Here is a 20863-nt window from a genome sequence, read left to right on the forward strand (position 1 = left end):
GGGACTGTTTAGAAGGGCTTGTGAGGATAGGACAAGGGGCAAGGGTTTGGAACAGCAGCAGGGTAGATTTAAGTTGGACATCAGAAGGAAGTTCTTCACAGTGAGGGTGGTGAGACACTGGAACAGGCTGCCCAGGGATGTGGTTGAGGTCCTGTCCCTGGAGACATTCAAGATCAGACTGGATGTGGCCCTGAGCAGCCTGATGTAGTTGGAAGTGCAGGGGGGTTGGACAAGATGACCTTTGAGGGCCCCTTCCAGCCCAAAGCATCTCACTGTGAGAGGTGGTGCTGAGGGACCTGGTTTAGTGTGGCCTGGCAGTGCTGGGTTAGCAATTAGAGCTGGGGAGCATAAAGCTCTTTCCCCCCTAAGCAATGCTGGGCTGCCAATCCCAGGCCAGCCAAGGAGGCAGCAAGAAGGCAGCAGGCAGGCTTGGCTCAGTTATATTATCCTTTATTATTTTACAATAGATTTCAAAACCTTGTACAGATGCCTTAAACTGTTCTACAAGAGCTGCAATACTGTCAGAGAAGCACAGCTAGGGACCCAATGCACAGACAGGCTGCCACACCTACTGGGATCCAACCACCGACACCCACAGGCTGCAGTCTTGCCCTAAACCCACGTGCAGCAATGCAAATGCAAACACTGTGACTGCAGACCGAGGAAGCTCTGCATCCAGAGGACTTCTCAACACACATTGGGTACACTGGAGACAGCAGGATGAGCAGCAGCACACATCTAAAGCAATACATGCCCTGGGAAGCCTGTATTTGCAATCTGTGCGTGTAAACCTGGATCAAACAGAAACCAGAGAGGGGGAAACCAGGAGGCAGCTCTTCTGCCAGCAAGCTTTTGTTCCTGTTTTGATCCTAAAATGACACCTGGGGGTGGGGGGAGCTCTGGCCAGCATCATTCCTTGACATCATCTCCTCAGCACTACTACAACACTCTGTGCTTTTCAGTTGCTGTTATTCCTCGGGCAAGGGCAGGGAGGAATAAACTTGGATGCATTTTCTGAGGCTCCAAGTGGTAAACGAGGATGAACACTATCACTAACACCACACAGCAGCACTGTATGATGAGCTGGATACCATTACTTAGAGGCTGCTAACAACATTCCTTAGAGGCTGCCACATTTCCAGCTCTCAGCTGCCTTTCCCTGGGGCAGCTAAGCAGCAGTGGCACTGCAGGTCAAGCCCTGTGCACTGAACGCTCTCAGGCACACCCCCAGGGCTCACCAGCGGCTCACAGATGTTTGTTACCCTCTACCAACAGAAGTTTTGCTTTCATTATCACTTTCTGCTCACAGAAATCACCAAAGAAACCCTCACACCCAGGCTATGAAGGTCAAGCCATTGGTTTGCAGGTGTGTGGAAGTCTCATCAGGAGTCTCGTCAGGAACAGTGATTAACAGGTCAGATTTGTTAGGGAATAAACCACAGTAGAAGGGCTTAGAGTCCCAGTCCCTGTGTGGCACTGTGGCAATAGAGGCATTCAGCTCTGCTTTCTTCTTCAAGTTTCAGTCCCCATTAACCATCTGCTAACAGCAAACACCATTTCTTACCCAAGCACAGCCTCCACCCCTCTCTCTTCTGCAGACAGAGCTGCACTGGCTCATCAGCACCACAGCTTTTCAGCTCCAGTCTCCCCAGCTAGCAGGAGAGCAGCCAGTGGTATTGGCTAGTGACACAGCCAGCAGTCACTCACACCCATCCTTACAAACACCTGCTGCTTTATTCACTGTACAACATCTGTACACACAGCTGTGGCCAGGCAATCCCTTCCTCCTTCGTCCTAAGCACTCCAATGGTTAAGGGTAGGCTGGAAAACAATTCAGTACAGAGAGAAGGGTTCTAAGGTTCAAGTCTGTAGTGATTTGAGTCGAATAGCAAAGGGGGAAGGTGATGCTCAGGCAGTGAGCAAGAACTAAAGGACATAAAAGCAAAGAGAGGCAGACTGCATTCTTCATCTGGAGTCAGAATCTATAAAATGAAACAAAGTAAGGTTAGTCCCAAAGGGATGAGGAAATAAAAAGGGGATTTTGTTTAATACACAGCCAGAGCTCTCCAGAATTGTCTTCCACAGAGGCCCTGAGGGTTGAGCTAAGCAGCCTCTCCCTCAGGGGTGCTCCACGTGAAGCCAAACTTAAAGCTCTGTGGACATTTGGTATGGAAGAGTGGACCCAGTTTGGAGAAGTGAAGCAATAAAACCTTACAGGAACAACAACTGAAAGAGGTTTGCTTGGAGGCCTCTGTCCTCTGCCCCCTGTCCCATCAGGCTAAATGTCCAATAAAATGTCAGCTGGCAGCAGACTTTTGCTCAATCTAAACCTCCTGGGATGGGTTATTGCAAATTGCACTTGGCAGCTCCACCACAGCCAGGGCAGGCCGGCCCCCTCTCGGTTCAGCCACACAGTCTCTGAACACCAAACCCAAGTCACCAGTAGAAAGATCTCGATAGGAAGTTTGCTGCTGTGCTGAGCCAGCTGGCTGCACCCTCTGGGTGTGACCCAACACGGGACACTGCTTTGTCCTGCTCCTTGGTGGGGCTCTCATCTTCGGGTAGGTACTCCGGGAGGTCTGTGTTCTGCTCCACTTCCACAGGGGTGTCTTGGAACGGGACCAGCATCTGAGCAGACACAACAGGGGCAAGTTATGGCCAGTGCTGTCGGTTAGCAACCTGATGGAAGCACTTGGCTGAAGTGCACACCCACACCTGGAGCACTGGGGTCACTGCTGGGCTCCTCACCAGGAGAAGCGAGGGGCAGAGCAGCCAGAGGAGGGCAAGAGAGGTTAGGGGCACAAAGGCACTGGCATTAAAGACACAGCCAAGGGGACAGAGTCAGTCCTTAGGAGACCCACATCTTACCTCCTCCCCACTCTCACTCTTCACCACTTGCTGAGCCTTCATGACTTTGGTGGACGCTATGGCCGTGGCCAGGGCCTGCAAGCAGACAAAGCCGAGAGCTCAGCGCGGCAGCGGGCAGCGGCGCCGGGGCCGGAGGGCTCTGGGGCACTCACCTCTGCCTTCAGGTCTGAGCGAATTCGCACCACACACCTCTGGACAGCCATTTGAAAGGTAAAGCTGATCACCCCTTTGATCTTCAGCAAGGCTTCTTCACAGAGGTTCCTTCGAGACTGCAAAGCAAACAGAACAGCTTCCCAGTGAAGTGCTTCCAGAGTGCACCACGGGGAAGTGCTCAGCACAGGGTGCCCAGGAGCGTGGGTGTCTGAGGGCAGCTGGTGACTCAGCTGGGGGTTTGTAAAGGCAAAACTGAGATCCACATTGTAGTGCAGAGATACTAGACTGCCTTGCCACAGAGAAGCCAAAAGTGCTTACACTTTAGAAGTGGAAGGAGGATGGAATCAACTGTAAGTAATGAGAGGAAAGTGCTGAAAAGCAAAGAATGCTTCCCCCCGTCTGATCAGCTAAACAGTCCCCTCTGGTTAGGCTGTGAGTGACTCAAGTGCTCATTGATGAGTAGTTAGTGTGTAAGTTGCTATTTATCAGACACCTTGCCTCCATCCTGACTGAATGCATCAAAGCAGCTGCTCTGCCCTTCAGCTGCCTCACCCCTGGCAGCTCGCAGACAGGGCTGAACTCTCATTTCAGCCAGGGAAAATCTCTGGCTGATAACCCACAGAGCACTGTGGTTACAGCAAGTGACAGCTCCTGCTGTGCTCCAACATCCCTGACCTGTGCTCCCTGCATCTGCTCTACATTAGCTTACAACCTTCACAGAGTCACAGAGTGGCTTGGGTTGGAAGGGACCTTCAAGACCATCCAGTTCCAAGCCCCCTGCCACAGGCAGGGACCCCTTCCATCAGACCCTGGAGGGGTTTCAAAGCTGTGGAGATGTGGTGCTGAGGGCCATGGTTTAGTGGTGAGCTGGCAGTGCTGGGCTAAGGGCTGCAACTGATGATCTGAAAGGTCTCTTCCAACCAAACTCATTCTGGGATTCCATGAAACTGACCTCACACAATCCCACCCTGAAACAACAAACAACCTTTCTCCTGCTGCCCTGAGGCAATCGATATCTACTGTTTGAGGTTGCAAAATCCACTGGCATTTGGGGGACCTGCAGCCACCCCCACCAGCAGCTTCCTCTTTCAAATCCAAATGGCAGAGCACAGGTGGATGTGGACAGCTCTGTTTGCTTATGGCACCCCTTCAGACCCCTCTGTGCCACCCAAAGAGTCTTTGCTTGATAAGCAGGGAATAAGCTCCTGAATGAAACAAAGCTGCTTCTATTGCTCACATCCTTCATCCTCCTCCCACTCCCACTTCAAGCAGCATTACTCTGCTGGCTGGGCACCTGGAGAATCACCAGCACATAGCACCAGAGCTATGGACAGCAGCCACCCCCAGGCAGATTTTCATACTCTTCAGCAACCAGCACAGGAAACTTAGTGGAGAGCTCTGGGCAGCTACAGAACCTCAGCTCTGCTCTCTGGAGTATCAAAATACCACAGAATCATTTAGGCTGGAAAAGGCCTGAAGTGGGGCCAGGGGAGGGTTAGGCTGGAGATTAGGAGACATTTCTTCACTGCAAGAGTGGTCAGGGCTTGGCAGAGGCTGCCCAGGGAGGTGGTGGAGCCCCCATCCCTGGAGGTGCTCAGGAACCCTGTGGCCATGGCACAATGTCCATGGTGGGGCTGGGCTGATGGTTGGCCTCAGTGACCTTGGAAGTCTTCTCCAACCCAAACAATTCTACGGTTCAAGGACACCTGTGAACAAACCAACCAACTACAAGCTTAACAAACAACCCCAACTTAGCAGCAGACAGCTGACTAAAACTACTTGAGAGGAGCAACCCCACCCTGGTGCCACCACAGCGCTGCCTTTTCTACACAGAGCGAGCGCTGGAAGGACAAAAAGCGCAACCAAGACCGTCTCCTTTGTGTGAAGTGAGCGGGAGCAGCTTCTTGCTGCTACAGGAACTGAGCCTGGTCTCCTGCAAGGAGTGCTGCTGCTGAAGTGGAGCCTCTGGACACGCTTACTTGGCAAAATGGGAAGCAAAGCAGCAGAGGATCAGGTTTGATCAGTTAAAAGTGGGCAGAAAACTGAAGATGCAGAGTCCGGAGGGCAGTGGGGGCTGAGGCGCCGAGGGGCGAGGCGCAGCGTGGCAGCCAGGGAGAGGCAAACAGGGCCCTGGGCTGTGACCTGCAGGGGCAGGGCAGAGAGATCCATGCAAGTTATCCTGACATCACAGAGCCTCAGTGAGACCTCATTAACTCAAATGCCATTCTGGTCACTACAGTAGAAAAGATTCCCCAGACAATGCAAAGATGTAGCCAAGGCAGCTCAGAGAAAACTGAGCACTTGGGGATGGAGAGCAAGGCAAAGCCCAGCAGAGGCTGGAATCACCCAGAGACAGGAAGGGCTTGGGGTGGCTTCACAGAATGCTTTGGAAAGGGACCTTAAAGATCAGCCAGTTCCAACCCCCTGCCATGGGCAGGGACACCTCCCACTGGACCAGGGTGCTCAGGGCCTCATCCAACCTGACCTCAAACACCTCCAGGGAGGTGGAGCAGGGCAGCTCTAGGCTGGACATCAGGAGGAAGCTCTGCACAGTGAGGGTGGTGAGACACTGGGACAGGCTGCCCAGGGAGGTGGTTGAGGCCCCGTCCCCAGCAACATTCACGATGGACTTGACGAGGCCCTGAGCAGCCTGCTCTAGCTGGAGGTGTCCCTGGGGAGCGCAGGGGCTTGGACTAGACGACCTGGGAGGCTCCTCTGCAGGCCAGCGCGCTCTGTGAGCCTGTGTGGGGCAGAGGAGCCGGGGGTCCCCTCACCGAGTCGTCCAGGCCGTCGATGTGCAGCACCACGGTCTTGGCGCGCTTGTTGCTGCTGCCCAGGAAGAACTGCGCCTTCCGCCGCCGGTAGTTCAGCTCGCTCACGCCCTCCGCGTCCGACAGGCTGGAGGACTGCAGGACCTCGTACACCTCAGAGGCTAGGAGTTTAGTCTCCCCTGGGGTAGTGGTCCTGAAAGGGGAGAGACAGCAAAGAGAAAGGGATCAAGGTTTGGGAATGGAATCATCCTGGAACGATTTGGGTTGGCAGGGAGCTCCAAAGGTCACCCAGTCCAAGCCCTGCTGGGTACCAGCCCGCAGGGATTATTCACACCTCATCAGGAGCTTCCTCTTGCATCCAATGGCAATTCATTCCCATTCTGTCACCCTCTGCTCAAGGCTATTCATTCCCATTCTGCTCAAGGCCTGGGGGAGATTTTCTAGGCACAGCCTAGAACTACCACACCAAGGGACAGCGTTTTGAGACACTAAGAACTGGCCCACCTGTTTGGGCACCACCACAAAAACCCTGCCCATATCAGAGGGCATTTTGAGGGGCAAGCTGAACTGGAGTGAACTAAGCAGACATTGAAATGCCTCCATCCCAGCTGCAGCACCCCTGTCTTAGCAGCTGAGGGAAGTGGGGTGGTTTAGTCTAAGAGCAAAGGAGGCTGAGGTGAGAGCTTGGACAGGGCACCAGGCAGCATCACTGAGGTTCCCTTTCCCAGGAGAGGTTGGACCAGAGGATCTTTCAAGGTCCTTTCCAACCTGGGCTGCTCCACAGTTCCATGCCAGTGCTCTGCTCCCTGCCAGGGCATTGGTTGTCCCTGGTTAGAGCAGAGTAGCAGTTGGTGAAGCTGGTTACCAACTCTGTCAGAGGCAGCAGCATCTTTCCATCACTTCAGCAGGATTCAGAAGATGGCTGTCAGAAACCCAAACCTTCTTGAATTCCTGTCATGCTAGATTGCTGCCTGTCCTTCCATCATCTTCACCCAAGGCTGGCTGTATAAGCAATGAGCACAGGATCCAAGTGCCATGTGCTGTATCTGTCAGAAGACACAAGAACTAGTTCCCATCTTCACTCTTCACAGTGACTTTGTGAACAGGCTCCAACTCCTGCAGAGGTTTCATTAGCACCACGAGACATGAGCAAAGCTCAGCCCATGGGGAGGGCTGGAGGTTAACCAGCTGGAAGGCAGCTTGGCAGAGAAGAACCTGAGGGTGCTGGTGGACAGCAGGTCGAAGCTGAACCCACCATGTGCCAAAGAAGGGCAATGTGTCCTGGGCTGTAGTAGTAGAGTGCAGCCAACAGGTTGAGGGAGCTGATTCTCCCTCCCTGGAGGTGTTCAAGGCCAGGTTGGATGGGGCCTTGAGCACCCTGTTCTAGTGGAAGGTGTTCCTGCCCATGGCAGGGGGTGGAACTGGATGATCTGTAAGGTCCCTTTCAACCCAAACCCTTCTATGAACCCTGCCCCTCTACCTAGCACTACTGAGGCAACACCTTGAGTACTGTGTCCAGGTCAGGGCTGCCCTGAACACAAGAGATATGAGCATGCTGGAGGGTCCAACCAAGGGTTAAGAAGAGGATTAAGGGGCTGATGAGAGGCTGATAGAGCTGGGCCTGCTCATATTGATCCTGTTTCCCTAGGATCCCAACTGGTGATGCTTCCAACCATCATTTTCCTTCCATTCTGAAGCTAAACCTAGCAGCTGCACTAAAGGTAGCATCCTGCAGGACACCAGAAGTGCCAGCAGAATGTGATGGCTTGGCACCAACTCTGGCTAAGTGCAGGTGGATCAGAAAACTTCAGACACACTTGGCAGAGATTGATTGCATTGATTGATCATTTGATTGCATTACAGTTAACAAATGGCTACCCACATCCACCATGCCTGAAGGCCACTGCTGGGTTTGTTTCCAGGTGACCAACTCCTTTCAGAGCCCTTTCACCCTAAATGCAAGGACAGAAATTGTCTCCAGCAGCAAGTGAAGGCAGCAGTAAAGCTGCACAGAGCTGCACACTGCAGGGAGGGGGGTGGGAAGTCACTAATCCCTGATTGGAGAAGAGAGACAGAGTGATTGACACGGATTTGATGGAAACTTTGAGCATGAGTGACAAGCCTAAAGAAAGAGCAGGGTATTAGAGGAAAAGCAATCTGCTTCCAGACAGTTATCTGATCTGGCTGGGCTTTTCCTGGCTGTTCTGCTCCAGTGCCAGGGCAAGACTCCTCCTTATCTCTGAGAATGCTGCTCTTTCTTGGGAGCTTCCAGGGCATGCCGTGAGAGGCTGGGCTCCCAAGCATATGGCTCTCTCCTGACTCATTCCAGGCACCAAGCAAGTCCCTTGAAAACGACCTGGAAAAGAGCAGTACCTCAGTGCACAGCTCCTCACACTGCCAGGGGGTGCTAGCACCATGCCACCAGTGAGCACACCCCCAGCCAGCAAACCCAGGGGCCAGCAGCTGACTGAAAGCATCAGCACCTGCTTTGGTAGGGGTCACAAACCCCAAGGTAACAGCACCACCCTATGCTGGCCAGCACCACATCCCACAGCCCCAGCAGGGTGGGGGTGGGAAGGGGCCTCTGGAGCTCACCCAGCCCAACCCCCAGCTCCAGCAGGGCACCCACAGCAGCCTGCCCAGGAGCACCATGGCCAGGGGGGGCTGGAAGCTCTCCAGAGAAGGAGACTCCACAGCCTCTCTGGGCAGCCTGCTCCAGGGCTCCAGCAGCCTCACACCAAAGAAGTTTCTCCTCCTGTTCAGGTGGAACCTCCTGGGTTCCAGTTTGTGTCCTCTGCTCCTTGTCCCTGGGCACCACTGAGCAGAGTCTGGCCCCAGCCTCTCGCTCCTCCCACAGGAGCTCTTGCTGAGCATTGCTCAGATCCCCTCTGGGGCTGCTCTTCTCCAGACCCAACAGCCCCAGGGCTCTCAGCCTTTCCTCCTCACAGAGGTGCTCCAGGGCCCTCAGCATCTCTGCAGCCCAACTCTAGCAATGGGTTAACAAGAGGAAACACCATTCAGAGGTGTAGAACAGGAACAACAGAACCTGGAGGACTGAGCAAGTCTGAAGCTGCTGGAGCACTCTGGATCTCCAAATCCAGCTCCCAAGCAGCTGGGCTGCTCCATGACCCTGCCCACAGCCCCAGGGCAGCTGTGCTGTGTGAGTGCCCCCATGCTATGACTCTGTGGTTTAGGGCAAGATGGATGTTCTGAAGACTGCTGAAAGCAAACCAACAAAAGGCTCAGCATCAGCTGTGAGCAAAATCACAGCCCAGCCCCTTCAACTGCTGCAGCACCAGTGCTGTGATAGCACCTGAGACACTGAGCTGAGCAACTACCCAGCTCAGAACACCTCCCTGAGCCATCCCATTGTCCTCTGACCAGCAGAGGGGAGGCCACTCTCAAGACTGGGCTAACAGATTTGAACAGGAGCCGTATGTCTAACCCAGCTCCTCAGCTCGTTTGGTTCACCTCCTGCTATTTATATGCTAAGTGGAAGATCAGGAGTTGATCTTCCACAGCTTGCTACCTACAGATGGACAGATTCTCCACTTCAAAGTAAAGAAACCAGTGCAGGAGCTCAAGGCCTGCCTCTCAGCTCAGCTGGCTCCAGAGGGAACACTGAGACAGGAGCCTGCACAAGACACCAGCCCCATGCTGAACTTCACAGGAGCTGCTCCCAGCACCCTGCCTGCTAGTGAGCAGTGAGCAGCTATGGGTTTAGAGGGCAGAAACCATCTCTGTTGTCTGGCTCCAAATTGCATCAGGGTTAAAAGTAGCATCCTAAGGCTAATGACTCTCTCTGGTCCTTCCCAGTGGAAGAACTCAAACAGTGGCATCAAACAGGCAGCTCTGCCTGGGAGCAGGGAGGAACTAAGCTGTGCTGAAGCATGCTAGGAACATCCTGAAGGAAGCCAAACACCACTCCTGTATTAGCAGCAGGCTAATGGCATGACAGGATCACAGCCTGGGCTGGGTGGGAAGGGACCTTGCAAACTCATCCAGTCCAAGCCCTGCACTCAGCAGGGACATCTGCAACTACAGCAGGTTGCTGAGAGCCCCAACCCACCTGACCTGCAGTGGTGCCAGCCATGGGGCACCCCCACCTCTCTGGGGGACCTGGGCCAGGCTCTCACCACCCCCAGTGCAAGCATTTCTTCCTTCTCTCCAGTCTGCATCTCCCTCTTTCAGTTCAAACCATCACCCCTTGGCCTGTCACAACAAGCCCTGCCAGACTGTCCCCAGCCTCCTTGTAGGGAAGCTCTGGAGGACACAGGAAAAAGCCTCAAGTTTCACCAGGGGAGGTTTAGCTTGGACATGAGGAATAAATTCTTCCTCTAAGGCGTTGCCCAGGGCAGTGGTGGAGTCCCCAGCCCTGGAGGGGTGTCAGAGCTGTGGGGCTGTGGTGCTGAGGGCCATGGGTTGGAGGTGACCCCAATGAGCTTGCAGGTCTTTCCCAGTTCCATGATCCCCTTGCCCTTTGCAGAGCAGCTCTGAGGTGTTCAGTCAGCCAGCAGCAGGATGGATACATGCAGGCAGGAGGAGAGCTTTCCAGGCTACTTCAGTGTGATCACACAGCCAGCTAGGATGTGGCAACCTCCTCCTCCTCCTCCTCAGATATCCCCTGCATTAATTCCATTGATACATGGCCTTTGCCCTGCCTTCCCCCAACCATTTCCTCCCTTCCCATAAAGGAGAGCCAGGAGAATTTCCCACAGCCCCCTGAGCCTGCATCCCTGCTGTGCACTGCAGCAAACACCACCTGAGGCACTTGATGGCTTCTTGATGGCTTCTTGATGGCTTCTGGGGTCAGATCATAAACCTTTGCTGCCTTCCAACAAATAATTGATGCTTCCAAAAGTCCTGGTAATTAAGATCATCCAAAATTAAAGCTGAGGCAGAAGAGGGCAGTTAAGAGACTGGATGTATTTCACCAGATCTGCAAGGGACTCCAATTAACCACATATTAATTGCCCTAATCTTCTTAGGCAAGTAATAAATTGGGAGAGCTGATTAATGCCCTGGATTGAGTTCAGCTTGTTAGAGCTGACAGCCTGGCAAAGGAAGGCTGTCTTGAAAGGCTCTTTCAGCTGAGTAATTGGGATGTGACTCTCCATCAGCAGCTCTGTAGGACGTTGACTCTTCAGCAGTTGGTGGTTTTAAGCCAGGTTAGACTTCAGCAGCAGCACTGAGCTGCTCAGCACCACCACCCCCAAAACACCAGCCACCCAACCCTGAACCTGGGGCTCTGCTGCCCATCAGAAGTCCCCTCACTCTGAACACAGATGAGCACATTTCCTTGCAGGCTAGAGATCCTCACTAATTTGAATTCCAGAAGCTGCTAATGACTCTTCATCAAGTCCATAAGGACACATTAAGCCCTCCACACAGTGCATGAAGCCAGCAGCCAGACCAGTTTCCAATATTACATCACTGCTGGAACACAACAAAGCACCATTCTCCAACCAGCTTCTCCTCTCCTCCTGACCTCCCTCCACCAGCACTTCCACCAGCCCCAACTGGCAGCAGCAGATCATTGCTTTGGTTGGACTGGAGAAGCCCTCTGAGATCACCAGACCCAACCATCAACTCACCACCATGGCCAGCAAACCCTGGCCCCAGGTGCCATGGCCACAGGCTTCCTGAACCCCTCCAGGGCTGGGGACTCCACCACCTCCCTGGGCAGCCTCTGCCAGTCCCTGACCACTCCTGCAGCAGAGAATTTTCCTCATCTCCAACCTAACCCTGCCCTGGGGCAATTTCAGGCCAGCTCCTCTCCTATCACCTGACACTATGGAGAAGAGAGCAATCCCCAACTGCCCCCAAGCTCCTTACCTCCCTCCACAAGACCTGTACACACACAGCTGCTTGCTCACCTGGAGTGACACCTCTGGGGCAGCAGCAAAGCAGAGGATGACTTCCTGCTTAGCAGGGGATGAAGAGGTGGCACTCCAGTGCAGCTCCCACCCTCAGCAGGTTAGGAGAGAAACAGGACTTCACCTTCAGGATGAAGGGTTCAGACCTCATCATCTTCTCCCATGAGCTGTGGAGTCCTTGCAACAAAAGGGCTCTGGCCTGTTCCTGGGGCTCCCAGGTACTGCTACAAGAAACCAGAAGCAGCAAACCAGCTCCAACTATTTCCCAGGTGGTGGCAAGAGAGCCCTGGAATTCTAACCAGGCTCTTGACCTGTCCAGCACAGCATCAGCTCAGTGCTGCTGAACATCAGCTTAACCCTGAAATGTGACAAACATTCAGCTTGTGGCTTCCCTCTGTACTCAGGAGCTGCCCTGCACTGCTTGAAGAGACAAGCACAGCTTCATCAGTGGCAGAAACAGTTTGTCACCATTCAGTACTGAACAAGGAAAGCCAGTGGATATTAAGTGAGAAGGGAGTGGAAGGGAAGAGTGAAAGTTACAGAACTGCTGAGGAAAGGCAAAGATTCAGCCCCCAGGATGTGCTCACTTGCCAAGAGCAAAGCAGCATTGGCTCCTAGGGCTAGGAGATGCTGGGTCCTGTTTCACCTGATAGAACTGGGAATAAATCAGAACACTGACAGGAGCTCTCTTCTCTTCCCAAGGTTTGTATAACATCACCCAGGGAATGGTCTAAGCCCCAAACTGAACTGTGGCCATAAACAAGATGTTAAAGGGATGAGCCAGACAGGCAGAGTGGAAGACAGCCTGAAGTCCTTCAGACCAACTTCCTGCTGAGACTCAGCTCAAAGCACCTCTGGTGCACTGAAACCTCACAAGCAGCCAGAATGTGCAGGAGGCTGAGACCCTGACTGCTCCCCTGCAAACCTTCTGGCACAAAACCACAACCCAAAGCAGCTGGGTTCTGTGACAGAAATAATTCCCCAGCTCTCTTCTCAGCACTTTCCTGCCATCCCTCTCCATATTTCTGCAGGCAGCACAAACCCCAGCTTCAGCATTTCTTGTCAGCATGAAAGGCTCCAATCCTGACAAGCCCATGACAAAGTCTTGTGCTGAAGATGCTAGGTACTGAAATTTTCATGATCTCACACTCCCCAAATGTTACAAGCACACAAATCAAAGCCATGCTCTTGCTCTTGCCAGAGAGCTTTCTAGAAGACACCCACAGGATTGCCAGCTTCCCCTGACTCCTCTCTGAACCCTGCACTCTTTCAAGCCTTGACACTGAAATGCAGGGGGAAAGAGTGGTGCTGAAGAGACTGCCATAAAATCCTGCAAAGCCAAGGTTGAAGGCTGCTGCCTGAGGGATGCTGGTTAGCTGCAGAGCTGAAGGACATGGACTTGCTGGAGTGGGTCCAGGGAAGGGCCACAAAGATAAAGGGGGGGCTGGAGCACCTCTGCCTCGAGGACAAGCTAGGGGAGCTGGGGTTGTCCAGCCTGGAGAAGGCTCTGGGAAGACCTAACAGCAGCCTTGCAGTACCTGAATGGGGCTCCAAGAAGGCTGCAGAGGGACCTCCAGAGGCCATCTAGTCCAACCCCCCCCTGCAGTCAGCAGGAACATCCTGCACTAGAGCAGGTGCTCACAGCCCTGTCCAGCCTGACCTTGAAGATCTCCAGCCACAGGGCCTCAACCACCTCCCTGGGCAACCTGTGGCAGTGTTCCAACACCCCCATGGTGCAGCACTTGTTCCTCACATCCAATCCAAATCTGCTCTGCTCTCATTTCAAACCATTGCCTCTTGTCCTGTCCCTGCAGGCCTTTGCAAACAGTCCCTCTGCAGCCTTCTTGTAGCCCCTGCAGGTACTCAAAGGGCTCTATTAGCTCTCCCTGGAGCCTTCTCTTCTCCAGGCTGAACAATCCCACCTTCCTCAGCCTGTCCTCATAGCAGAGGTGCTCCAGCCTCCTGATCACCCAGTTCCAACCTCCCAGCAGCTCAGGTTGCTCAAGGCCTCACCCAGCCTTGCCTCGAACACCTCCAGGAAGGTGTTCAAGGCATAACCTCCCTGGGCAACCAGTTCCAGTGTCTCCCCACCCTCACTGTAAAGAATTTCTTCTTCATCTCCAGCCTAAAGCTGCCCTCCTCAAGCTTCAGCCCCCTCCCTCTCACCCTACCACCACAGTTCCTCTGGTGCAGTGCAAACAGAGCCATGAGCTGCTTGCAGCCACACAGCATCAACAGGGAAGAACTCCCAGTCAAGGCTTCATTTTGCATCAGAGCACTGTGTTTAGAGTCTCTTGGGATCCAACAACCCCTTGTCAACTTACTTCTGGATTACATTCTGTAAGCTGAGCATCATCCCCAGCTCACTCTTCATCTTCTCTCTGTTGGCACGGCACTCGGCCAAGTAGCGGAGAGCCTGGAAGAGAGGAGCAGCACAGGAGGTCAGCAGCAGGCCCAGCACAGGGGCACCCGCACAGGGGCACCCGCACAGGGGAGCTTCCAGCTCACTGCAAAAGTCACAGCACACTTGCAGGAAGAAGAGGAAGAGCATCAGCACCTACTAGGAACATTTAAGAACTGCTCTAGCCTCCTAAGTGCACAGGAAGCAGAGGATCTAACCTAGAAGCAAAAGAGGAGAGCCTGGGTTTGGTTAACCTGCTAAAGAAGTCTAAAGGACAATCTAACAGCTGCCTAGGGCTGCTCACAAAGCCTTTCTGGAGGGGATGAAGCCAAACTTTCCTCTACAGAAGCAATGAGCACAGGGAGCTAGCCACAGACTGCAGCCTGGGGAGTTCCAATCAGCTAGTACAGTGTCTTCACTAGGTCCTTCTACACTGGCAGCTAGTGGGACTGCAGGATCAAGGAGCCAAAGCTGCCACTGACCTGATGGAGTGCTGGTGACAGGCCCAGTTCAAGCAGGAAGCTGAAGTGAATGACTTCCAGAAGTCCCTTCCAACAAACATTTATGTGATTGGAGAACTAAAGCAACTGGCCCCATGCTGGAGGGGTTCAGAGCTGTGCAGATGTGGTGCTGAGGGCCATGGCTTAGTGGTGACCTGGCAGTGCTGGCTTAAGGCTTGGACTTGATGATCCTGGAGGTCTGTTCCAACCCCTACCAGTCTGTGGTTCTCTGATCTTAAAGGCCTCTTTCCACCAAGATTCTTCTGATTCTCTGCATTTTCATACACTATGCATCTGGGATGATTTCCACCAAGCTATGGGCTCCCCCAGCAGCAGCAAACTCAGCAGCAGCACCAAGGCTTTCTTGTCCACAAGAAAGAGGCCTCAGATATTTATAAGCACCTGAAGACTCCATGCAGGAGTAAGAACAAAAGCAGCAGCAAGTTACTTGGGTTTCTGTTATCTACACACAGTGTGACACTCATTTGTTGTCCAAGGCTTTGTTCATTTGTCTCTCAAGGCAGACTCTTTGCACAAGCCCAGCCAGCACCTCTGTATCTGCTTGATCTTCCTAAGGTGGAGCTAAAGCAGCAGCCCTCCAGGAGACATCTCCCCTGTTAATGCTGCCATGGCCTCAGCAGGACCCTCCAAAGGTGTCCTGTGCATTGTGCTTTGATCAGATGCAACAGCTGCACTTGCAGACTCCTGCAAACACACAAATGCAATGGTTTATAGAGTGGGGTTCTGACAGCAAGGCTCAGAAGAGCACAAAGCCTTTAAATATAGGCAGGAAATAGCTCTGCTCAACAGCTGCTTTGAAAAGAGCTCTCCCCCAGCTGCCTTCAGGGAGAGAGCTGATGAGCTGGGGGTGGTCTCCATCAGCTGCAGCACACAGCAGGTGAAATTCAAGGCCTTCTGAGAAAGTCTGGCTGCTCTCTGGCACGACCAAACCCCCAACTGTCTTTTGTTTGCTGCTTCCTGACCTGGCTCAGCCCCAAGGGCTGCAGTTTATAGCTGCTGTGCATGCACTGCTTTGTTCTTCAGCTGGGGAGAAATACCTGAATGGCAGCTTGGAATAGCTAGCTGCCAGATGAAGAAAAGGATCCTCACTGGGGGAAAGAGCTGCTCAATTTTGACTAGGCTGTGTTCAGGCACTTTGATGAGGATCTTATGCTGCTGGACACAGGGAAAAAGCCTCTCTGAACAGCTAAGCCAAGATGCAAGCAGTGCCTTTGCCAGCTGCACACCCCCTCACACACAAACCCAATCTCCACCAAGGAAAGACCAAAATCAGAGCAACCAAAGTGACCTGCCCTAGGGGGTCCTGTTCCCTCTGCTTCCCATGAGGGGATACAAAGTCCTGTCCCTACAGAGAAGTGAGGTGATTGGTACTGACTCCACTGCAGCCTCCTGAGGGCAGGAGGAGGACTACTCTGGACTGTGTCTCAGCCTCTGCTCAGCTAAACACCTACCTTCACTTTGAGCTCCCAAGAGATTTCATCATCATCATCAACAGGAATATCTCCAGCCAGGAACAGAAAAATATACCAACAACAAGAGCCACTTTTGCTGTGTTACCAAGGAAATGGTCATGCAGCTCCTTCCCAGGCCTCTGATGTAAAATTCAGTCCAAATTTGAGAGGGGGAAAAGAAAGCAAGCAAGCAAGCAGCATTGTCTGGGCCACTGCTGATTTAATTTACTTACAGCACTGAAAACCTTTAGCATTTGAAGTGCACTGTAAAGAAGTCCTGAAACCAAAAGCAAAGGAAAGCAGGAGAAAACCAAAATCTAGCAGCTCTTGATGAGAGAGAAGAGCTGAGCTGAAACTGCACATGGGGAGGAGAACAGCCTGAAAGACTCCACAAAGTATCAACAAGCTCAACAGAGAATTGTTAGTCAAGGCCTCCTTCAGAGAAAGGTTTAGGTTGGAAGGGACCTTAAAGATCATCCAGTTCCAACGCCCTGCCATGAGCAGGGACACCTCCCACCAGCCCAGGCTGCTCAAGGCCTCATCCAGCCTGGCCTTGGACACCCCCAGGAATGGGGGACCCACAGCCTCCCTTGGCAACCTGCTCCAGTGTCTCCCCACCCTCACTGGCAAGAATTTCTTCCTAATCTCCAGTCTCACTCTCCTCTCTTCCTGCTCAAAGCCATTGAACCTCATCCTGGCACTCCAGGCCCTTGTGAAAAGTCCCTCCCCAGTTTTCCTGCAGCCACCTTCAGGTACTGGAAGGCTGCCCTCAGGTCCCCCTGGAGCCTCCTCTAGACTGAACAGCCACCACTCCCAGCCTGTCCCCATAAGGGAGGTGCTCCAGCCCCAACAAGTATTGCTGTGGACTCCTCTGGACATTTGGAGAGCCATGGGATTGCAGGCTTGAAGTTTCTTACTGCTGAAAACCATTACACTAAGCAACCCCTTTCACATGGAAGCACCTTTCTGACCAGTGAAGGGCCCAGAAAGCCAAACCAAACCCCCTAAATTCCCCTGGAACAGTGTGTCACTGCTGGAGAGGTTTTGAAGCCATGGCTTCACAGCACACATCAGGAGTATCAGCAGGACATAAGCCCAGGGTTTGGCCTTTTAGACTCTTACCTCTTTAAGAGCACTCTGACAAAGTCAGAAAGCATCTCAGTGAGAAAGCAAGATGAGAACACTTACTAGTAAAGCTGAATGAACAACCTGAGGGTTGGGATGGTCCAAAAAGAGAATCAGTCCTGGCAGGCACCCTTGGTCCTGCACAATGGCCCTTCTGTTGAGGGGGTCAGCTGCCAGGTCTCGCAGCTGGTTCACCACAGAGAGGGCATCAGGCTCCTCACTCATCGTAGAATTCATTGCTGCTGCACCATGCATGGAACAGGACCTGCTGGAGAACAGAAGAAACCATCACTAATAGCACAGCATCTAGAGAATCAGGACTGGTTGGGCTGGAAAAGACCTTTAAGGTCCCTGAGTCATTGGGATCTCAATAATGACTGAAATCATTAAGATGAGAGAGTCAGAGAATGGTTATCCTCTGCCCAGGCTGGGGCTAACCCTGCCCCTCAGCACCACCTCTCTGCCTCTTGGCAACACCACCAGGGATGGGGATCCAGCCACCTCCCTGAGCAGCCTGTGCCAGCCTTTCAGAGCCTTTGCAGGGAAGAAGTTCCTTCCCATGGCCAACCTAGAGCTCCCCTAGCACAATTTCAGGCCATTTCCTCTTGTCCTGTCATTTGTTCCTTGGCAGAAGCCAACCTCCACCTGGCTCCAGCCTCCCCTCAGGGAGCTGTAGAGAGCAATGAGATCTCCCCTCAGCCTCCTCTTCTCTACACTAAACACCCCCAGGTCCCTCAGCTGCTCCTCCCCAGCCCTGTTCTCCAGGCCCTTCCCCAGCTTTGTTGCCCTCCTCTGGGCAGGCTCCAGCACCTAATTGTCCTTCTTGGAGTGAGGACCAAAACTAGACTCAGGATTCAAGGTGTGAATGGCCAGTGCCATGCATCCTGTGCTTTTCCAGGCTACCTTTGCCTCAGCATTTGAAAGCCCCCAGAGTTCCATTTGTTAAAGAAGACAAACACACACTTAAGGTAGAATCAGACCACAGCCAGCATATCTAAACTCAAAGCAGAAGGGGATGGAGTCACCAGCTGCAGTGAGTACCATCACCTTGTCTGTTACCAAGGCAGGCACAGGTAAAACCAAGGCCCAAAGGACCTGAGTTGCTGTAAGCATAAAAATAACTACAAATGAAAGGACTGGAATTGCTGGGATGTGGATGGAGCTGAGGAGGAGCTGGCTCTTGGTAGCTGTAAACTGGAAATCTCAGTTCCCACAGAGGACTGGCAGGTTTGGCTCATGACACCTGGACTTGTTTCCTACAGCTCCTTCAGAGCAGTGTGTGCCTGTGTCAGCCACAGAATCACCAAGGTTGGAAGAGACCTCAAAGATCATCGAGTCCACCCTGCCACCACAGACCTCAGGACTAGACCATGGCACCAGGTGCCACATCCCATCCCCTCTTGAACCCCTCCAGGGATGGGGACTCACCACCTCCCTGGGCAGCCCTGAGAAATGCACTTCTCTCCCAAGAAGGCACCCTAGAAGCCTATAGACACCCATCTGCACCTACACCTGTAAAAACCAACAGCAGCAGCTCCAGAGCAGCTTCAGCAGCAACCAGACCCTACACAAAAACGATGCAGAACAGCCAGCAAAAGATCAGCACTGCCCCAAGAGCAGCAAGCACTGCTTGGACCTGGATCTACAGACTAAATAACTGCCACACTCGAGGGCAAAAGGGGCTCAGAAAGTGGATTGGGCTGGTTTCCTTTTCACTAGCACCCTCTGAAGGAAAAGCAAGCAGGTCACAGCGTGCTGCAGCTGAAGTCCAAGCACAGATCAGTTTCAAAGGAGACACGTGTCAGCTTGAGAGTGTCGGATTGCAGAGCTGCTGCTGAGGAGCAGCCCTTCACAGGCAACAAAAGCACAACGATTCAGAGAAAGTGCTACACCCTGCTGCAAACAACTGCTTTCCTTCAGAAGACTTATTATGGGTCCCTGAAACAACTACTCAATGCCCATTCTGGCCCTGCTGTGCCAGCCAGTGCCAAGGAACTTTCCCCAAGGCACAGAAGTTGCAGTTAATTTGTGTTCTCTTCTTTTCCCTCTGCATAAAAATGACACAAATGAGGTTTCTAAGTGGTCACATCCTTCCAACCCATTTCCCAAGCACACACTGCTGCACAAGCACTGTCTTGTTTCCTCACTGGAGGGAGGCCTCTCAGCAGCACAAACCAATCAGACTCCTCAAACCCAAGCAGCCACAAGTGTGCATTTTGGTTATGGTAATTCCTGACGTTTTCAGAGAAGGAGAAACGTTGTGGCCCTCCAAGTCAGTCCAGGAAAGTGGTGATGGGAAAAGTGAGGTGTCTGCAAGGTGCTCCTCTTGGCTACAAGTCCAAGAGATCAGCTGGGGGACACAGCAGCTCAACCAATCCACAATGATTTCTATCTCACAAGCAGAGAGCTAAAAAGCTTCTGTTAAGTATTATCAATTCCTTCCCAGAGGTCACAACAGAACTTCTTCAAAACTTGTATCCAGTCAGCTGGGGAGCTGATGCTGCCCCACCTCTGACCTCACTTCTGTGTCCCAAGCACTAGATCATTCCCACAACTCTCTCCCATCCTGATCACCTTTTCCTTGTTTCCTTCAAACCTCCTGGAAACCACAAAGCCAAATTTCCCCTCCCTCCCTCACCAGTGAGCCACACTCACACCCACCCCAGACTCTGCTCCCCTCAGCCGAACAACTGAAGTCATTACTTTCCCCATCAGCTACAACCAATTCCACGCTCTAGGAGCACAGGCATTTTTAAACGCTAAAAACTGAAGTGGTTAAAAAGATTCAAGAAGTTATCTTGAATTTGTAGGCCGAGCAAAGGAGTTAGCCAGGCACCAGATCCTTTCTCCTCCCTGTAGCTTTGAGAACAAAGCTAAAGCAAGGCAGTGCAGACCTCTCTGCCGATCTCTGTGCTCTCAGCGGGGAGGCCCAGCAGAGGAAGCGCCTCACACCCCCGCTGTCAGCCTGAGCCTTCTCTAAACGGCGGAGCTGACAGCCCGGCTGCGACAAGGCCCCGGGGCTCAGCTCCGGGCACCTTTATCCGGCGAAAGCACAACCCTCCAGCGACCGACTGACAGGCGCTCCGGGAGCCGGTTAGGGAGAGCGGGAGGCCCTCCCCGCCCCTCTTTCACGACCATCCAGCCCTTCCCCACCATGCCCCCCCTCCCGCCCACCGGCGCGGCCTGTTCCCCTCCCCAGCTTCATACCCTCATCAAACACGTCTCCGACCGAGCAGCTCAGCCTCGGGACCCCATGGCCCGCGGGGGCGACACGGCCATGAGAAGACAACGGGAGAAGGCCGGAGGCAGAGCCCGCCACTCACGCACCGCCCGCCGGGGCCCGCTCTGACCCCCACACCTCCCACCGTCCCGCAACGCGATTGGCCCACGGCGCTCTGCCACTCGTGGGGCTCTTTGTTCCTGGCGAGGCGTGATTGGCTGCCGGGGCTGCCGCGGTGCACGCCGGGAGCTGCAGTGCAGAGCGGGCCGCAGGGGTAGCGGGGCTCCTTCGGTCGCTTTGTTGTCTTTTTTATTACTTCTTTCCATGGATTGTAACCGGCGGGATTCGAATTTACCGCTCAAGCAAGGTCTAAAGCGTGCTGTAAACCCATGTAGTGTAAACCACTCCTCGGCCTGCATGGAGACACGATACCTGTCCCTGAGCTGAAAGCCGAGACAGGCACTCCTCACCCCATGA

At 53.3% G+C, this 20863-nt stretch overlaps 1 protein-coding gene across 2 annotated transcripts; it reads right to left on the reverse strand.

The window, feature by feature from the left end:
• Positions 1–434: 434 nt before the first annotated feature.
• Positions 435–20546, reverse strand: ARMC1 (armadillo repeat containing 1). 2 transcript variants are annotated; one of them, XM_068162483.1, is made up of 7 exons: positions 20374–20546; positions 17230–17431; positions 13993–14084; positions 5796–5985; positions 3021–3137; positions 2869–2943; positions 435–2628 (listed from the first exon to the last, which is right to left on the reverse strand). In XM_068162483.1, exons 2-7 carry the CDS (start codon positions 17419–17421, stop codon positions 2437–2439), a joined length of 858 nt encoding a protein of 285 aa, XP_068018584.1. In that variant the 5' UTR covers positions 17422–17431; positions 20374–20546; the 3' UTR covers positions 435–2436. The 2 variants fall into 2 exon arrangements, with proteins under 2 accessions (XP_068018584.1, XP_068018585.1); XM_068162484.1 differs by having other exon boundaries at positions 17230–17434.
• Between the last annotated feature and the right edge of the window lie 317 nt (positions 20547–20863).

Source organism: Melanerpes formicivorus, unplaced genomic scaffold (assembly GCF_026170545.1).
Source record: "Melanerpes formicivorus ecotype bairdi unplaced genomic scaffold, bMelFor1.0.p_v2 SCAF_65, whole genome shotgun sequence".
Classification (NCBI taxonomy): domain Eukaryota; kingdom Metazoa; phylum Chordata; class Aves; order Piciformes; family Picidae; genus Melanerpes; species Melanerpes formicivorus.